Below are 19,107 nucleotides of genomic sequence, written 5' to 3' on the forward strand. Positions count from 1 at the left end.
GAGAGAGAGAGAGAGAGAGAGAGAGAGAGAGAGAGAGAGCGCGCATATGTGTGTGTGTGTGTGTCTGTGTGTGTGTGTGTGTCTGTGTGTGTCTGTGTGTGTGTAGGGAGCTAAGGGGGCAACACAGAATCATGGAAGGAGGGCCAGGGAATCAAGAAGGGATTGATTTAGGGGGAGGGCCTCTGGGGAGCCAAGGACTTTGGCTGAGGGAAGGGGACGTAGAGAAGGCAGGAGGACACTCACTGGCAGGTCAGCCTGATTGATACCCAGCAGGAAGACAAGCTGGGCCAGGCCGAGGGCGGCGACCAGGTTCCTACGGATGCCATGCTGGTTGGAGCGCAGGGCCCGCAAGGAGGTGAGGAAGACAAAGGTGAGGAGCACGGCAGCCAGGGTCACACCCAGGGCTGCATATGTCACTGTCTTCAGGGGCAGGATCTCCCCATTCTGCAGGGCAAGGGAGGACCGATCAGGGCATCAGGAGGGCAGAGGGTATTCACTCCTCTCTCCCACAGGAGCCTGTCTATACTTCCATCCCATGCCCCCCCATCCTCACCCCCCAGTCCCACAACTTCCTCCCTCCTTCCAATGTCACAACTCCCACCTCCCGGCGGGACACATCCATGAGCACTGCGAAGCTGGTCATGTGGTTACACTGGCAGCTGACGTGGCTCTCGTTCCTGAAGACCACCTCACAGCCCCGGGCTGACCAGCCACCCGTCCCGCTCACCCTGGGGGAAGGTAAGGGAAGCAGGACATCAGGTCTGGGGTCACCAAGGCACGGAGCTGGGGGAAGGGGACTGGTGTTCTGCCTGTGGAACCCTCCGTGCTCACACATCCAGCTTCCTGCAGCTCCATGGCAGACTTTGTGTTCTGACGGGGGGGTGCAGTGTGGGGACAGAGGGGAACAGGATCAGGGGCCTTGCTCAGTGTGTGGCCCAGCCACCAAGTCCTTGCCACTAGTGGCTTAAGTGACCACAAAGGGAAGGGAAGGGAAGGGAAGGAGGCAGGGCAGAGGAAGCATCCAGGCCCCAGGCTTTGCTGGACACCATTCCACTCTTGGCCCCAGCTCACAGAATCGAGTGATTCCAGAAGACACAGATGGGTTTCGAGCGCTCCTCAGTCTCCAGAAGCCGAAACTGCACGGTGACAGGCTTGTCCAGAGCCCGCGGCAGCTGCTCCTCATCGTCGTGGACGCTGATGCTCACCACCGGTGTGTTGATGACAGGACGTTTGGGGACCCTAGTGGGGAGGAAGGAGACAGGGCCCCCAGGGCCATGCAGGGGCCATACGCACATATGCACACACATACTGCTGCTCCACTTTCTTATACACACTAACACACAGCCCTACACATCCCCTGCACACACTCTGACAGGGTGGTCGTGAGGATCGAATGATATAAGGGACGCACTTTGTCAACCTTAAAGCACTATCTGAACGCCAGCTATGTTAACTGACCCTATCACAGCCACAACCCCAATTATTAGGATGGCCCTACCTGCCTGGTCTCCATCCCCCTCCCCAGTTATTCATCAGAATAAGGGCAGGGCAGCCACGCTGAGCTCACCGAAGACTGCGCTTGTCAGGGTCATAGTTGTGGGGCAGCAGTCCAGCCAGGGTGCGATAGATGATCACGCTGGCCACTGCCTGGCCCTGGCTTAGCTCTGGATGTCTCCTCTGCCGCCGCCCCAGCTCCTCTTGCTCCCGAGCCTCACCTGGCACCACTGGCCCACTTACTGGATGATGGTCTGAGGAGGACAACAGTGAGACTTTCAGCTCAAAGGCCTCCCTTTCCCCTTCCCATAAGACACCTCCCCCAATATGGTCCCCAGGCCTGCACAGATTCTTCCCCATGACCTCTGATCCCTCTACTCCCAACCCCTCAAGTCCTCTGCCTTTGAATACACCCCTCCATACCCCCTCCTAAGAGGTCACCCCCTCCACTCTAACCTTGACTTTCTGTTGGCTTAAAAACAGATTCAGGGAGGATGACAGTTGTCTCAAGGTCAGGAGGCCGCTCCCCCCGAAGTGCCTCGTAGTGGGGCAGCTTGGCCCCAGCAAAGTTCCCCTTGTCCAGGCGCACAACCGAAATGACTAGGGGAAGGGGAAGACATGATAGGTCAGGTCTCCCTAGCCTTAAGGCGTGAACTAGAGCCCAGAGGTTCTCTTTTACTCAAAATATCTATTGTGAGACTCATTAGTTTCCCAGAAGGACTCCAGTCCCTACACTACAAGGATACCCGTTCCACCTGCCCTGCCCTCACCTTCCTGGCTCCATGCCAACCCTTCAGACTTTCCTTTTTAATTGCTGAATGGGCTAGCCTCAGTCTCCCCATCCCCACCTCCACCCTGGTCCCCCATAGGACTCTGCCCTGACCAATGTTGGGTGTGATGATGGTAAATGGGCTCAGGTAGGTGTGGCGCATATTCTGGGCAAGAGCACTGGCATAGGCCTCATAGTGGTGCAGCAACCAGGCTGTGCCACCCTCCGTCTGCTGAATCAGTTCCCAGTGACGCTTGTTGCCAATGTCTAGAAGGGCGCTGCCAACCCTCAGCAGATTCTGTGAGAGAGAGGAGCAGAAGGAAGCAGAATCAGGCTGTGGAGGCCCAGCTCTCCTCACCCACTCCCCAGCATGGCAGCAGGCAAAGGAAGGCCACTCTTGGACATTCTCCCCTCCCCTGTCCCTAAGTCTGAACCTGGATTAGCTCCCAGTGTGAGAGAGATTTCTTTCTCCTGTCTATGAGGCACCTCCTCCTTTCTTTATCAACCCCAAGGTCATTTCCTCCAGGAAGTCTTTCCCTCTTTGAACAATCTAACCTAGCTATCTGCCAAGAGCCATGATCACGTTTCTTCTGACAAGTACTTGCTCTGACCACACCATGAGCTTCTAGAGGGAAAGCTCCCAGCTCTGCCCCAGGCCCTGGATGGGAATCTGCCTGGGGAGAACCTCTCCTAACTTTAGAGCTGCTTGGCCCATCCTGAGACTAGTCCCCTGCCTCCATCTCTGAGGTCTCCCTCTGCTGAGTGCCCCGCTCCCACCTCTGTGAAGTGCACATCCTGGGTGGCAGCCAGCCCGAAGCCTCGCTGGACACTCTCGTGGGCCAGCAGCTTAGTGGCCAGCTGGTAGGCCACTTTGACATCACTGCCAAAGTAGCCAGCCGTGTGCTGTGTGGCGTTTCGGAGCAGCACTGCCAGCCGCTGGGAGCGCCCAGCATCCAAGCCGGACTCATTCCTCTGCAGCCGTTCAGCCTGCGGACATGGACACAGTGGAATTAGAAACCAGAGGGAGGGGAACACAAGGAGATGGGGAATATAATGACAAGCATCAACACCGAGAGAGCATTTTACCCAAGGCTCATGATGCCAGGTGAGGGAGGTGCTCCTGTGATTATTTGTGAGGTGAGGAAATGGGATCAGGAGTGTGCTTGAGGCCTTGTCTGGGACCACAGGCTAGCACGCTGTTTGCTATTTGCCACAAGGGCACTACTTTCCCGAGTGGGGATACAGGGGTTTGGGTCTTTGACGAGCAGGACCACCATCTCCCTTCCTTCTCCCTGTGAAGGCAAGGGGGCCGGAAGGCAATCTGTGGTCTGTGGGAGTTAATGAGAGTAGGAGTGACACCGGCAAAGCTGAAGAAAAAGGGAATAACCAACGTTGGAGTTGCTGTGGGAAAGCAGGTCACTGAGGCCCTCTCGGTGGAGCTGTGAACTGGCCCAGCCATTCTGGAAGGCAGTTTGAACTATGCCCCAAAAGCTATGAAACTGGCATGGAAACCCAGGGATTCCACTGCTGGATCTAGATCCCAAGGAGGTCAAAGAAAGAGGGAAAGGACCCACAGAGAGAAAAACATTTATAGCAGTTCTGTTTGTGGTGGCAAAGAACTGTGAGCTGAAGGAATGCGGATCAAGTGGGCAATGGCTGAACCAGGCACAGCCTTGAGAGTGATGGCATACTACTGCGCTGTAAGAAACGAGGCAAGGGATAGCTTCTGAGAAACCTGGGAAGACTTGTATGAAATGATGCAGAGGCAAGTGAGCAGAACCAGGAGAACCATTTATACATTAACAGGGATACCGTGAAGACAAATCAACTTTGAAAGACTTAGGAACTCTGAAGGAGAAAGGGGAAGGATAAACATTTGCTGAGCACCTACTATGTGTCAGGCATTATGCTAAGCATTTTTTACAAATATTATCTCATTTGATCCTCACAACAACCCTGGGAGGTAGGTATTGTTATCCCTATTTTATAGACGAGGAAACTGAGGCAAATAGAGGTTAAGTGACTTGTCCAGGGTCACACAGCTAATAAGTGAGGCCAAATTTGTGCTCAGATCTTACTGACTCCAGGCCCAGTGCTCTATCCAATGTGCCATCCAGTTGCCTCTATTCCCACTAATGCAGGACATTTGTTTTGCTTTACTATGCATATCTGAAATGGGTTTTGTTTTTCTTTCTTTGGGTGGAAAAAGGGAGATGGTAGGGAGCAAATCTGGAACTGAAAATTTAAAAAAAAAAAGAAACTACAATCAATATTTCCTATAAACTCTACTTCCCATACAGCATTACTTCCTTTTGAGCTAATGGCCAAGAAACCATGGCTGCTGAGAACGAGTGTCCTTATGGTGGTCTCCCTCTAAGGGTCATATATCCAGAATGGACTTTAGAGGTCATCTTGTCCAACCCTCTCATATTAAAAAGGAGGACCCGAGGAAGGGCCTGAAGCCTGGGAAGGCTGTGACTTGTCAGAGACAGGATGTGAGGCCAGGGCCTCCCTTCCCATAATGTGTCAGGGTCCATCTGTTCCCTGGACTCTCTCCCTTTCCGAGGTGGGTAGTGAGTGGGCCACAGAGGCAGAGCTACTTACAAAGCCCTTCAGCTCCGAGAAGGTGACCGAAGTACAGTTGAAGAGGTCGGGGGGCAACCATCCTCGGTGTTCATCACAGTGCCGTACTGCTGTCCCTGGTGAGGAGCAGACAGGATGAGGGGCCGCAGTGTGGAGGGGGAGGAAAGAGGAAGAGGGAGCTCTCTTGAGACTCAGGCCCACTTCGTGCTACCCTCCAAGTGATCATGTGCATATCCATGCTCTCGCCCCTCTTCCTTAATCAAATCAATAGCAACAGAAGCAGTGTAAGATGGGAGAAAGCATGCTGCAGATGGACTCAGGGAAACCTGGATTCAAATTCTGCCTCAGATACTTACTAGCTGGAAAATGCTGGGCCAGTTAGATAACTCCAAGCACTTATGTCCTAAAGCCTTAACAAGCTGGGATTTGCCCCTGCGCTGGCGCAGGGCATTCCCACCCTAGAAGCTCTTCCACTGAGGAAAGTACAGATGCTTTGGTAAGCATTTTACATAAATTCTCTAGTCCACCTACAGGGTAATGGTTAGCCTCCTTTTACCCCTCCCCTGAGGGGCAGGGGCAGGGCCTGGGCCTGGGCCTGCAGCTTCACTGGAATAGGGATGTCCCAGTGAGGAAGCTCCCTCCACCCTGACAGGGAGGCACCTTCGCTGCCACCTCTGTCTCAGACAGCTGCCTAGAACACTGATCTATGAGTGGACTTGCCCAGGGTCATAAAGCCAAGATGCATGAGAGGCAGACCCTGACCCAGGCCTTCTGGCTCTGAGGTTAGTCCTTTATCCAGTGGTCCTTCAGGACCCACCCCTCTCTCTCCAACAGCCCATCCTCAGCTGAGCTGGACGGTACCCAGCTCACACCCAGGACCATCCTATGCTGCTGCACCCTTGTTCATCTGTTAGTTAACAGTAAGCACACACCAGGCAGAGGAGGGAGGCCGGTTCAATGCCCAGTGCTCACAGGCGCTCTGTGAATATCTCTTAACTAACTGAGCTGCAGCAGCTTGTCCGACGGTCTGGGGAGCCAGGCCCCGAACATCAGCAGTGGCTCCCCTGCAGCCGCAGGAAGCCAGGAAGCCCTGGCCTCACCTATGGGATGTCTGAACTCAGGTCAGAGGAGTCAGCAGTCAGGAGGGCCCAAGTAGAGGTGGCATCGTAGAATCAGGAAAACCTACCGAAGGAGCCCTTGGGGCACGGCGCTGCAGCGGGCAGCCCAAATCGGGTCCGAGGCCACCAGATGCCAGCTTCGATCGCCCTTGGGCAGCTGTCATAATTCACTGCAATGGGAGAGACGAGGTTACTGGGGGTGGGGACAGGGCTACCACAGAAAGTCCTCTCCATCTTCTTCTCCAGAAGATGTGTCAGAAGACAAAAGAAAGTTTCCTTAAGGGTACGCTCTTCTTTATTTCCCTGGGAAGGGGCTAGCAGGCAGTGGCCTGAGGTCTTCCCAGAAGCTGATAAGTCTGGAGATGTGCTCAGCTCACTGGGCAGAGCTCTCTGCACACTGACCCTCCAAGGAGGATGCTGCAAAGCAGAGTTTGGGGCCCCAGCTTGATCTCCCATAACCTGTACACCCACCTTCACAGCCATTGGCTGTCACCTCAGCAAAGGGGTTGTCACAGCGGTCACACTGACGCCCAATGACTCCAGGCTTGCAAGGGCACTGGCCGTCCTCTGGATCACAGACCCGGGACAGAGAACCCGTGGGGTAACAATCACACAGGAGGCAGGCAGGGCTACCCAGTGGCCGGTAATGATTCTCCTAATGGGAGAGGGAGCAGAGGAAAGGGAGATGATGAAGGAAGTGCCAGACACAACCATCTCTTCCCCTTGTCACTCTCTCCATGACTCTCCGGTACAGACCTTCAGGGCAGAATCCTGGCCCCCGAGGCATGTGGAAGGGCACATGTCTGAATGGAAGTCCCTCTTACTTCCTACCTATCCTTTTGCCTAACATTCCTCTCCTCCCACATTCTTCCTCGGTGGCCCTAATGCAGCAGCTAAGGCCTTGGGTGGGCAGTGAGTGGCCCCTTGGGCAGGGGTAGGGTCAGGCAGGTCTGCAGAGTAGCCCCAACAGGCCAGCCAGCGCTAGTGACCTTGCAACGGCATTCTCCACTTGTCTTGTTACAGTCAGGATCGAAGCCTTGGCTGACGTCACAGTTGCATGGGCCACACATGGGATGTCCCCACCAGCCTCGAGGGCACGGCTGGTCAATCCTGCAGAGAAAGGCCACCCAGAGACATAAGGGGAAATCCGGCACCATTTACAGTAGAATGGCACAGTGGAAGAGAATATCGGTTCAGCAGTCAGATGACCTGGATTCAACCTGCCTCTGATACTTATGTGACTTATGTGATACCTTGTGTGACCTGAGTAAAGTCCCTTCCCTACTCTGGCCTCCACACCATGGAGTGAGCTGTATTAGAGCCCTCGGAGGTCCCTCCCAGCCCTAAATCTATGACACAGTGTGACACACAGATTAAATATACAGTGTGAAGCACATTGAGACCTGGAATGTACTCCCTCCTTCCCTCCAAGTCTGGAACATCCTTTGAGGTTCAGCCCAAATGCCCCTCCCTCTCACTCATCCCACATCTCCCATCCATTGTCGACCCTGTCGTCTCTCCCTTCAAACATCTCTCCTGTGTGTCCCTTCCTCTCCACTCGTGTGGCCACTACCTAATTCAGGTTGGTCTGGACTACTGCAATAGCCTCCTAACTGGCCTCCCTGTCTCAAGGATCTGACCAAAGCCTAGGTCTGCCTAGTCCTGCCCCTTTCCCCCTAAGATCACAGGGGCTCCCTATTACCTCCAGGACCCAGTAGAGAGTCCTCAATTTGGCCTGCCCAGCTCTTCACAACCCAAGCCCTTCTCGCTCGTCCTTGCCAACACCCCACGCTCTGATCTGGCCACGCTGGCCTTGCCGCTGCTCCTCACACCCTGGCATGCCTTTGACCTGGCTGTCCCCTATGCCTGGAAGGCCCTCCTCTTTCACTTCTCTCTCTTCATCTTTCACGCTTCCTTCAAGATTTAAATCCCACCTTCTACAGGAGGTATGGCCCTGTCCCCCAGTGCCAGCACCTTTTCTGCTCTGTAGAGACTTTGGGTGTATATCATTATTTATACTCGGTCTCCCCCATTACAAGGGAAGCACCTTGAGGACAAGGACAATATTTTTTACTTTCTTTGTGTCTCTAGAGCTTAGTACCACACCTGGCACAAGTAGACAATTAACAAATGCTCGGTGATTCCCTGATGAAGTTATTCCTTATCTCTCCCTCTCCCCAGTTGCTAAGCTTCTTGAATAATAACATCTAACATGACATAGTTTTATAATAATAATACTAATATTTATGGTACTCTAAGGTTTGCAAAGCACTTTACACAACTTGTTTGACCCTCATAACAACTCAGTGAAGTAGATGTTGTTATTTTCCTCATTTTTCAGATGACAAGACCAAGACTAAAAAGGTTAAGTGACTTGCCCAAGGTCACACAGCTTTCTGAGTGATGCAGGATTTGAACTTGGGTCTTCCTGACTCCAAGCTGAGTATTCTCTCCGTTGTGCCATGGTGCTGCCTCTACAGCAGGGACTGTCATTATTGTCTTTTCATCCCCAGAACCTAAGAGAGTGTCCAGCACATTCCAAAGGGACTAAACCATGTTTCCCTGGTATCAGGAATTCCTGATGAGGAATTCATTCCCTCTCACCAATGCAGACCTGTACCTGAGAGGTACCCAGGGTCAGAAAGACAACATGTGCCAAAGGCAGGACTGGCACCCAGGCCTTCCTCACTCTGAGGCTGCCTCTCAGTCCACTACAGCAGCTGGACTCTGCCTTGCACAGTCAGTGATTATTAAACACATTCATTTTAGGGCAAGGATAGGTTTCTTGCCCCCATATGGCCACTCATGTAGAAGAACTAGAAAGGATTTCTGAGGCCATCTGGCCCATCCCCTGCTCAATAGGAAATCCTCTCTACAACATTCCAGCCTCCCATGAAGACTACTGACCCTCTGCCCCAACCCAAGGCCACGCACCTGGTCTCACAGTACGGCCCGAAGTAGTTGTGGGGACACTCGCAGGTGTAGCCATGAGGGGCACTGGGCTTACGGGTACACACGGACTGGTGCTCGCAGGGGTTCAGGGTACAGACATTGGCACAGCTATCACCGTAGTAACCTGAGGCCACAGACTAAGCCATCAAGGCTTAGTCCTCTTGGCCTCATTTTTATGCTCACCTCCTCTTCCCCTAGTGGCCCACCCTCCCTCTATAGGCCCACCCTCTGTCTCTCTGTGGTCCCCTATTCCCCATAGTGCCTGACCATCCATCTCCCCACTATGCCCCTGTGCAGTACCAGGATCGCAGCTGCAGGAGTAGCTGTCCCAGTCATCACTGCAGTAGCTGTTAGTGGGGCAGGGGTTTGAGTCACAAGGATCAGGGAGGCTACAGCCCTGCTCGACATTGGCACGTTCTGCTCTGCCGGGGTCAAGGCCGCTGGCACCATCTGCGGTCTCACCCACTCGCACGCCCTGGGGAAAAGAGGCAGTATTCCCATCCCTCAGAGTGAGGAGGGCAGGGCCAGTCCGAGTGGGCAGGCTGCCAGGAGAAAGGGCAGTTTCTCCCCAACACTCACCTGCATGCAGCCCCGGAAGCCCTGGGCCACAGTTCCGCCAGGTCCCACCGCACCGCCCACTGTGACATTCGTGAGGTGGAGTCCGTGCAGCCGGGGTCCGAGGTTGCCTTCTGTCTGTTGCTGCCCATAGTCAAATGATAGGACAGCGTGGCCAGGCTCTTGGGCACCTCCACTGACTCCAAGCACAAGCTGCACATGGTGCCAATCCCCATCGTTAGCCCTGCCCGGCTCCAGCCGAAGAGAGGACATCTGCACACCGGTCCCCTCCACACTCAGCATCACGTGGCCCTCTCTCATCTGGGGCAGGGAGAGAGCAGAGAAGATAAAAAGGTCTGGGAACTGCTTTGATCTGCCTTGCCCACCCACCCACCCACCAGTCAACCTACAAAAAGGGCACAGAGGGTTGTAATGCGTGTGTCCAGCAGATGGCACTGTTGTCCACCCCAAAGAAGACAAGGGCCTTCCTAGGTATCGATGCCATTTCTGATCCAAATGCCCTGTCCCAGCTTTTATCCCAGGGATCCGTCCCCTCTTCTCTATTCCGACCCCTTGCCAAACCCATTCTGAGTGTCTACCTGTAGGGTGATGGTACTGTGCCCTCTGGTGATCCCCTGCAACAGGACACCATCGGCTTGGCGCGTACGGAACATGAGGCTGAGGTGCCAGGACTGGGTGATAGGAAGTGCCACGCCATGCCAGGCCATTAGGCTCCTACCCAGGAAGCGCTGAGGATTTGCCATCTCTGAAGAAGTCAAGGAAATGAGACAACGGGTGAAGCAATCAGGGGAACTCTTCTGCCGTGGGGAAGGGGGTGTAGGGTATAGCTGTCCATGTGTGGCAGATCCCTGCCCTGCCCACTCACCCTCAATCCCAGCCCCACAATGCTCTTCCCACCACACCCTGGGAGCCAAGCTCAGACCCGCAGTCTGACTGGGCCCATTGTCTCCTCTGCTGCCCACCCCCGGGCAGCTTCGCCCAGGCAAGCTTTTCCACCCACAGACAGACGTGCTCTGTCTAAGACATCCCGGCTCCCAAGCCTGGAGGAGGAGCAGGAGGCCAGAGTGAGCGGAGCCTGCCCCACATTCAGCCCTAACCTGCCAGCTTACCCTGGGCACAGCTCTTGCCACCGTAGCCCAGAGGACACTCGCAGCTGAATGTATCCCACTGGTTGACACAGGTACCCCCATTGTGGCAGGTGTTGCTGTCACACACGTTCTTCTTGGCTGGGCACCCTGGAAGAGGCAGAGGGTCTCAGGGTGGGCCTGGTGCCCGGGCAGCCCCTGGCAGAGTGACAGGAGCCGGCTCTCCCTTCCACTGTGGTGAAGGAGCGCTGTCCCCCCGCCCCTACGGTCTCCCCACTCCTGTCCCCTCATACCGGGCATGGTGCCGTTGTTGGCGATGAAGTCAGCCATGTCGACACGCCGGCCATCTACCTGCAGGTTTCGCATACAGCCCACAAAGTGGCGGGTACGGATAGGAAAGCTCTCAGGCAGGTCAGGGACCCCTCCCAGTAGCAGGGGACCTGTCAGATCCAGGGATCTGATCCAGACATCACAGAAGGGTAGAAGTAAGGGGAGAGGGAGGTAGTAGAATTCTTGAACCTCCCTGGGCCCTGACCTCTAGCTGGTCTGAGCTTAGGCTCCAAAAGAGGCAACTGGCAGACCCTGGGCAGGACTGGTGATGGGGGGACACAAAGATTCAGGATGAGCCGACGATAACATCCACAGTTGGTCACAGTGCCCTGACCTGCACTCAGGCCCCTATAAATCCTCTGCTGTCCCCTAACCTAATTCTTTGGCTCTTAGATTTCTTTCATTTCCTGCTCATCTCCTCTCCTCCTCCATGCCCCACACCTGAGACTCAGCATGGCTGGCAGGGAAGAGGGAAAGATATGAAGAACATGCCCAGCCCTCTGGCACCCAGCCCCTGCCTCCCACCCCTCTCACTTCTTGCTGCCAGCCTGGGTGCCCTGGGCAGCACAGGAGTAGTTCCCCAAGACAGATCCAAAACGCAGTGCCACACCAGGGTCACAGTCATCTACTGTCACCACGGCCACTTTAAGTTCAGAGGGGCCTTGTGGGAGTCCAGAGCGGCCTAGCAGTGGCTGTGGAGGAGAAAGAGAGGAAGGGGTCACAACCTGGCTTGGCCAGACACCCTAATACCCAGGCACACTCAATCCCTTTATCCATTCACTGTGTCCTCCCCGTAACACCGTTTAGGGGATGCTACAGGTGATGACGACAGAGATGGCGGGAGGTGATAGGCACGGCCTGCTCAAACAAATGCCCTGGCAGGAAGGACGGCCCATTTAGAGTTAGCATTTATCTAAGTTTGCAAAGCAATTTACATGATTATATCTTTTTGGTGCTTACAACAATGCTGTGAGATGGGTACTTTTATTATCCTTACTTCTATCCATGAAAAGAATGAGGTTCAGCATCACTACAACTCAAGTGTCTCATTGAAGCAGGATTTGAACTCAGGACTCCCTGACTCCCAGAGCTCTCTCTACCCACTATGCAACCCAGCTGCCTCATTTTGCAGCACCTCAGAAGCATGCAAGGCCCTTGAAGGCAGAGACTATTCCTTGGGTTTCTATCTTTGTAACCTCATAGCTAAGCACCACACCCACAGCACAAAACTTATGGTTGGTTAAATCAAACAGCTGAGGTTTCACCTCGTACCCAGCAAACTAGTGAAGCTGACAGGACAGACATGTGAATACGCTGCTGGTGGGGCTAGGGACTGCCTTGAACAGTCTGGAAAACAATTTGGAATCAGGCTGAGAAAGTGACCAAAACATCCATGCTCTTTCATCCAAACATCCCATTGCTAGGTATTTCCCCCCCAAGGACAACAATGATAAAATGTATGTTCTCGGGTCCACCAAAATATTTAGAGGCTCACTTTTTATGGAAACATATCAGATGACTGGACTGGGGAACCACTGGACAAAAATGATGCACAAGGCAACAGACTAGCACTGTGGTCTAAGACTAGGAAGAATTCAGAGAGGCAGGGGAAGGCCTAGGTTGTGACATAGACCTCCCTAGTCTATGGCACCCAGGAAAGAACACACACAATGACCGTCACAGAAACTCAACCGAATAGCTGAGTCTCTGCAAAGGAAGGACTACAGGTGTGGCATGTCATGTCTACAGACTATCAGGCCCAGCTGATGTGTTGGCTGGTTTTGCTGAACTACTTTTTCTTTTTTCTATTTATCATTATTTCATATATATGTATATATATGCATATGTATACATCTATTAGATTATCTTTATTATAAGAAATAACTTCATAAGTGGGGGGAGTAAGGATGAAATGAAAGTGATGTAAAAGAAAGGATACCAATAAAAACAAGATTCTGAAGAAGTCTGTTCAGACTTTTGAGTTCACTTGTCCATGAGTTCACGTGACACACAGTTCTGTAGTGCAGACCTTTGTGGCAGTCTGGTGAAACCCATGGAGCTCTTCCTGGAATCAAGTCTGCCACCCATGTTCACGGACCCACTGAAATTTATCCCTGGACCCCAGATCTGGTCCAATTCTGTACCTTCCCCCACAAGCAGTCAATCAGCCTCCTTTTGGGAATACCTCCAGGAATGGGGAACCCACCACTTCCCAAAGAAGCACATTTTCCTTTGGGACAGCTCTCATTTATTCTGTTTGTTCAGAGGTGTAGAGAAATCCTGGTAAGGACATTCCCTCTTCCAAAGCAGATCAGCAGCTGTGCTGCAATAGATAATTGGAAAAAAATTGCCTAGAGTAACTGAGAAGTGACGGGACTTTCCCAGGGTCATAGGGCCGATATGTGGAAGACTCAGGTGCTGAAGCCATCTCTGCTGCCATGGCAGCCAACACCCTAGTCACTGTCATGCTGCTGACTCTGGTGGCCAAAAGCCCTAACTGTCAAACAAGAAGTCCTGAGATCTACCTCTCTGAAGGGACTACCCACTGGTCACATTTTTGCCCCCTGGGGAGCCAAGCACAACAAATCAGATCCCCTTCCCCATGACAATCCTTCACATCTCTGAAGGCCATCATGACCCCCTTAAGGCTTCTCTGCCTCAATTCCAGAGGAGCCGGAGCTCCTGGAACAGTCCCCTCCTCCTGACAGCGTCCAGACAAGCCTCACCTTATTGTAGTACTGAAGTTGGACAGTGTGCCACTGGCCATCACTGACCCCTCCAGGGACAAATGGAGACACGGTGGTCGTTGACTCCCCTGGGAAAAGGAAGACAAAGTGAAACAAGGCCCTCTGGGACCTGCTGATGAAGTAGGAGGAAGGGGTACATTTTGGGATGACATGCTGTCCTCAGGAGAAGTAAGCAAGGCCAAAGATGAATACATGGGGCCTGGAGAGACAGCAAGAGGCAAAGAAAGACAAACAAAGGTAAAAGAAGAGGCACACCTGCAGAGAAAGTGAGCTGGACCTGCTCCTGAATCACTTCAAGGGCCACAAAGTCATGCTTCTCATTGAAGCGCCCGTTGTACAGAAGAAGCCCGTCCCTCTCCTTTGTGGCAAACCTGCTTGGGGGGTAGGGAGAGACTAAGAAATATGCAGGATGTTGTAGAGAGTGAACCCCTAGATGAGCTGGGTGTGAGAGTAAGCAGGCCTGCCCAGAGGACAGGAGCATCCAAGTTGTAGGGCTGCGGACTGTGGGAGCAGAGGCATGGGAAGGGGGTAGGTACATTCAAAGAACCAGGAGGTAGCCCCCTTCCCTAAGGAAGGGCCTCCTCTCCTCTGGGGACTCCCCAGGGAAGACAGCCAGCAGAAGCAGATTCGTTATGAACTTGCACTAGGTGAAAACACAGGAGACCTGGGTTCTAGGCTTAGCTCTGCCAATGACTTGTGTGACAACCATGATAACATCCCGAGGTTTCAGGTTAGTCATGAGTAAAACAGAGATCCCACCAACCCCCCTGCCTACCTGAGAGGGTTGTTGTGAGGATCATATGTGAAAACTCATGGGATTATCAATCACTGTGGAAATGCCAGGGAGAATTACTGTCCTGCTACTCCAAGTCAGAACAAGACCAAGAAAAGTAAACAGCTCAACATCCAAGGGCCAAAACAAGGAATATTTTCCAAACTGTTTTTTGTAAGCACATGTTTTTATGTGTAATTCTAGGTACATTACAAATGCACAAGAGAGGTGGTGCTGGGCAGCCAGAGAAATGTGACTGAAAGCCTCGCCTCTGAGTCAAGCCCCAGCCACTCCTGGCTCTGGGCAACTCTCTGAGATGATAACTGTAACGAAGGAGTAGTGGACAGAGAGTCCTCAACTAGGAATTTCCCAAACCAACAGAAATTCCAAATCCCCACCTCTCCATTCTTATCAATTCACATACTTTTAATGTGCCCAAAGTCCTCTCTTCATGGCACATATTCATTTTGTGCTAAGTCAAATTCCATGTGTCACAGAAAAGGGTTATAGCCTCTATTGGACAGTAATAGCATTAATAGTAACAGCTCACATCTAAATAGCACTATAAATCTTCCACAGTGCTTTACATAGATTATCTCAGGTCTTCTCAAGAGTCTTGAGAAGGAGATGCTATGATTATCTCCATTTTACAGATGAGGAAATTGAGTCCAAGAGAGGTTAAGTAAGTGATTTGCCCAAGGTCATACAGCTACTTAATGTCAGACGGGGGATATTAAAGTTCAGCACTCTATCCACCATGTCACATTGCCTCTCAGAAACATGGTGGGGCAGGGCACAAGTTTTAAACTTGTGGATAAGGATGAGGAGAAGTTATACAATTTTCAAACACTGCCTGGAGCCCACAAGTTTCTAGTTTAGACTCTTCTCCCAGTTCCCCCAATCCCTTTTCTCTGGGACTGCCCCTCCCCAATCTAGGCCCTCTCCCCATCATCACTTACGTGAGGGCCAGGGTGAAATGGAAGCGCTGCCGAAGGCCTCGGAGGGTGAGGAAGGATCGAGCCGGGAAGCTGCGTGTGGTCACTTGGCAATAAGGTTTCTCATAGTCACCTGATGGGCAGTCGCATTTGAAACCGCCAACCAACAAGTTGACACAGGTGCCCCCATTCTTGCAGACTCCGGGAGCACATCGGCCTGAGCGGGCACTCACCTCACAGTGCTCGCCTGGGACAATGGGAGAGGTAGGGATAAACAGCAAGCTCAGTACCCACGGCAGCATAGCCACTGACCCAAGGATACCACCATCCAAGATCTCAGATATGCAGAAAGATACAAGGAAAAACTCAGCAGGACCTGGGCCTCAGTCCTTCCAACATCCTCCTTCTTATCACTCCATGTCCCAAACCCCACTCACTCTCCAATACTCTCTATCTGTTTCCCTACACATTGTCTCATCCACAGATCCCCACACATATGCAACCCCATCCTTCACACAATCCTCAACCTTAAAGATATATACACTGCCCTCTCTCTTCCATAATCTCCCATCCCCTCACTCTCCTCAACTTTATAGCCCCTACTCCACTGCTTTCTCATCTTCCTAATTCCCTAAGCCCCATCACACTATCTAGACCAACTCCCAATCCTCCATGTCCCCCACCTTCACACCCACAGCTCCCTCTCTATGACCTGTGGTGGCACTGTTTTGCCATGTCTGACTCCCCCTTAACCCTCCCTCACCTCTCAAGTCCAACAAGTTATCCAACCCTGACCATTCTACTTCTGAAAAGTCTCCTGAAGTTATCACCTCCATCCTGCCATTATCCCAATTCACACCTTTATTACTGCAGTGACTCCTTAACAGGTGTCCAATTCAATCCAATCCAACATTTGTTAGGCTCTTAGTATATGATGGTCATTATGAAGACTGAAAGAAAAGACTCTGGCCTCAAAGAGCTTAGAACCCAAGCTAGCAGAATGTCCACAGAGAAGTATGTACAGCCCAGTGTAGGTTCCATCACCTCTTCTCTGGACTACTGTAACAGGCTTCTTGTTGGTTGCCCTCCTCACGTCTCTCCTCACTGCAGTCCATCCTCCATTCAGCTACCCTAGTGATCTCCCTAGTGATCGCTGTAACCATGTCACCATTTGACTGACTAAACTCCAGTGGCTCCCTACTGTCTCCAGGATCAAATACAAAATGCTGTTTGGTGCTTTATTTAAATTCCTTCACATTCTGGCCCCTTCTACCATCCAGGCTATACTTTACTCCTCTCTATACAATCTGAGCTCCAGCAATATTGGCCTGCGTGGAGCTCCTTCCACATGACCCTTGCATGCACTGTCCCCCATGCTCGGAAGACTTTCCCTCCTTAGCTCTGCTGCCTGGCTTCCCTCAAGGCTCATCTTGAATCCCCCCTTCAGCAAAGGTTCTTTGTGGTCTCCCCAGTTCTAGAGGGTAGTGTATACCCTCTGAGATTACCACCCATTTATGTTGTGTAGATCTTGTATGCACAGAGTTCTTTGCATGTTTGCATGGGGTCTCTCCCATTCAAACTGTCAGCTCCTCATGGGCAGGGACTGTTTTTATGTTCTTTGTATCCCTAGGGTTTGGCACAGTGCCTGTCTGAGCAAGGAGGGAACATCAACCAGGAGAATAGGGCAAGGTTTTTGAGAGGAAGAGGCAGCTGAGCTGGGCCCTGGAGGAAGCTAGGGATTCCTGATGAAGCAACAGAGGGAGGAGGGACAACATCCCAGGCAGCACCTGGGACAACTTCTCTGGTGCTGGAGCAGGAAGGCTCCAGACAGTTAACAATGCAGGTAGATGGATGTGAAAGCAACTGAATGGCCTAACTGGAAGAACAGTAGTTAATGTCCAAAGTGAGTGTGAGGCACCGCCAGTAGAGAGCCCCAGGGTTCTGTATTCAATCCTGTACCACTGAATATGCTTTCTGAAGTCTTGGAAAAAAGCAGAGATGGCATCGTGACTAAGTCTGCAGATAACTCAAAGCTAGTCAGAATGTCTAGGACAGTAGATGGCAGAGTCAGGAAGAAAAAAGATCCTAATTCCCTAGAACGTGGGGTCAAATCTAATAAGGATGAAGACTAAACCTTGAATTTCATAGGTACAGAGAACTCTACAGTGAGGAAATACTCTCTGCCAATGCAGGTTGATACCTTCCCTTGCAACTTTGAGTCTGAGAGAGCTGCCTAAAGGAGAGGCCCAGAACACTGGAGTAGGGCCTAACCAGACTAACACACAACTGGGACATGTTTAACAAAATAAATAAAAACGGAAAATGTTAACTTGACATTTTCTAAGTCAATATGCCCTGGTTTAGTGGCCCTATTTTCTATTTGAATTTGATGCCACTGGCCTAGAGCACTGGGAAGGAAAGCGATCTGCCCTGGGTCCTATGGTCTCATGTGCCACAGGCAAGACTTTCTAACTTCAAGGACAGCTCTTTACTCACTATACCTGAGGGGTCAAACCTGCAGTAAAACTCACCAGTCAGTGTCCAAACCAGATCAAAATGTACTTAGGAAATATTTAACAAAATAAATAAAAATATGACATGACATAGATAATGTGATCTGTTTTCATTTCAATCTGACCTCATTAAACTGCACTCCACTACTTCTCCTAAACCTAACAGGATGAGATTTAATAGGAAGCAACTAGGTCTAAAAATCAACTTCATAAATAAAAAATACGAGGTGTAGATAGGCAAGGGTTTGCTTGAAAAAAAGAAACCCTTGTAATTTCAGTGGATTTACAAAGCTAGGGGAAATCACTCAAGCCAGAGGACTGGGTCCATTACAAATTTATGTTTCTAATCTCACTTGAGTCCTCACCACAGCAGGGCAATCCTTCCCTCCTCAATTTCCATTCCCCAAAGAGATGGTTCCAAACCTTCTCTTTTCCTCAGGCCTCCCCCTCCCCCTTCCTTGGACATCACAGCCATTCTCTCCTCCTTTGACTCATCTTTAATGAATAGATAACCACTTCTCTACATGCACCCTTAATCCCATCTTCTATATAGATTGTCCCCCAAGTCATCCCCCTGCTTAATCATCTCCAATCTTTCCTTATCCACTAGTTTCTTTTTTTGGGGGGAGGAGGCAATTGGGGTTAAGTGACTTGCCCAGGGTCACACAGCTAGTAAGTGTCAAGTGCATGAGGTTGGATTTGAACTCAGGTCCTCCTGACTCCAAGGCCAGAGCTCTATCCACTATACCACCTAGCTTACCTCCTATCTACTAGTTTCATTCCTGCCACCAACAAACACATCATTTCCTCCATCCAGGAAAGCTCACTGGACCCAGGCCCACCTCTCACCCCTTGCCAAACACAGAGTACTCCATCATCTTCAGAACCCTTTATCACAATTTACACATATTTCTCCTACACTTCCATGATCCTTTCGGCCCTACACATACACACATGCACACATTCACACACACGTACAAACATACATGTGCATAGCGGAAAGAGTACTTAATTTGTAGAGAGGTAAATCTATGCCAACTTTCCAAACTTGAAAGGACTATATATATATATATATGAGTTATTATTATTACTGTCCACCAGAAGCCATTATCCTTCTCTGTAGCATAGGCAATCTGACTTATTTTATTTCATATGTAAAATGAGGGGGCAACTAAGTTGGTGCAGTGGATACAGCATTGGCCCTGAAGTCAGGAGGACCTGAGTTCAAATCCG

General features: G+C 51.4%; 1 protein-coding gene across 1 annotated transcript in view; it reads right to left on the minus strand.

Annotated features, from left to right (window-relative positions):
* CELSR2 (cadherin EGF LAG seven-pass G-type receptor 2) overlaps positions 1–19,107 on the minus strand; it is a 51,746-nt gene that overhangs the window by 6,900 nt on the left and 25,739 nt on the right. The window contains exons 3-23 of the mRNA XM_027856746.1: positions 15,386–15,608; positions 13,910–14,025; positions 13,634–13,722; positions 11,442–11,599; positions 10,871–11,034; positions 10,602–10,727; positions 10,071–10,237; positions 9,496–9,792; positions 9,217–9,391; positions 8,899–9,040; positions 6,954–7,074; positions 6,436–6,619; positions 6,033–6,134; positions 4,868–4,962; positions 3,041–3,250; positions 2,378–2,561; positions 1,951–2,094; positions 1,568–1,748; positions 1,072–1,239; positions 602–728; positions 244–444 (exon numbers count right to left, since the gene is read on the minus strand). Of these exons, the coding sequence (XP_027712547.1) occupies positions 244–444; positions 602–728; positions 1,072–1,239; positions 1,568–1,748; positions 1,951–2,094; positions 2,378–2,561; positions 3,041–3,250; positions 4,868–4,962; positions 6,033–6,134; positions 6,436–6,619; positions 6,954–7,074; positions 8,899–9,040; positions 9,217–9,391; positions 9,496–9,792; positions 10,071–10,237; positions 10,602–10,727; positions 10,871–11,034; positions 11,442–11,599; positions 13,634–13,722; positions 13,910–14,025; positions 15,386–15,608 (3,374 nt within the window). The remainder of the gene's footprint in view (positions 1–243; positions 445–601; positions 729–1,071; positions 1,240–1,567; positions 1,749–1,950; positions 2,095–2,377; positions 2,562–3,040; positions 3,251–4,867; positions 4,963–6,032; positions 6,135–6,435; positions 6,620–6,953; positions 7,075–8,898; positions 9,041–9,216; positions 9,392–9,495; positions 9,793–10,070; positions 10,238–10,601; positions 10,728–10,870; positions 11,035–11,441; positions 11,600–13,633; positions 13,723–13,909; positions 14,026–15,385; positions 15,609–19,107) is intronic.

The sequence above is a fragment of the Vombatus ursinus genome, unplaced genomic scaffold, assembly GCF_900497805.2.
Source record: "Vombatus ursinus unplaced genomic scaffold, bare-nosed wombat genome assembly UNPS02011613.1, whole genome shotgun sequence".
NCBI lineage: Eukaryota > Metazoa > Chordata > Mammalia > Diprotodontia > Vombatidae > Vombatus > Vombatus ursinus.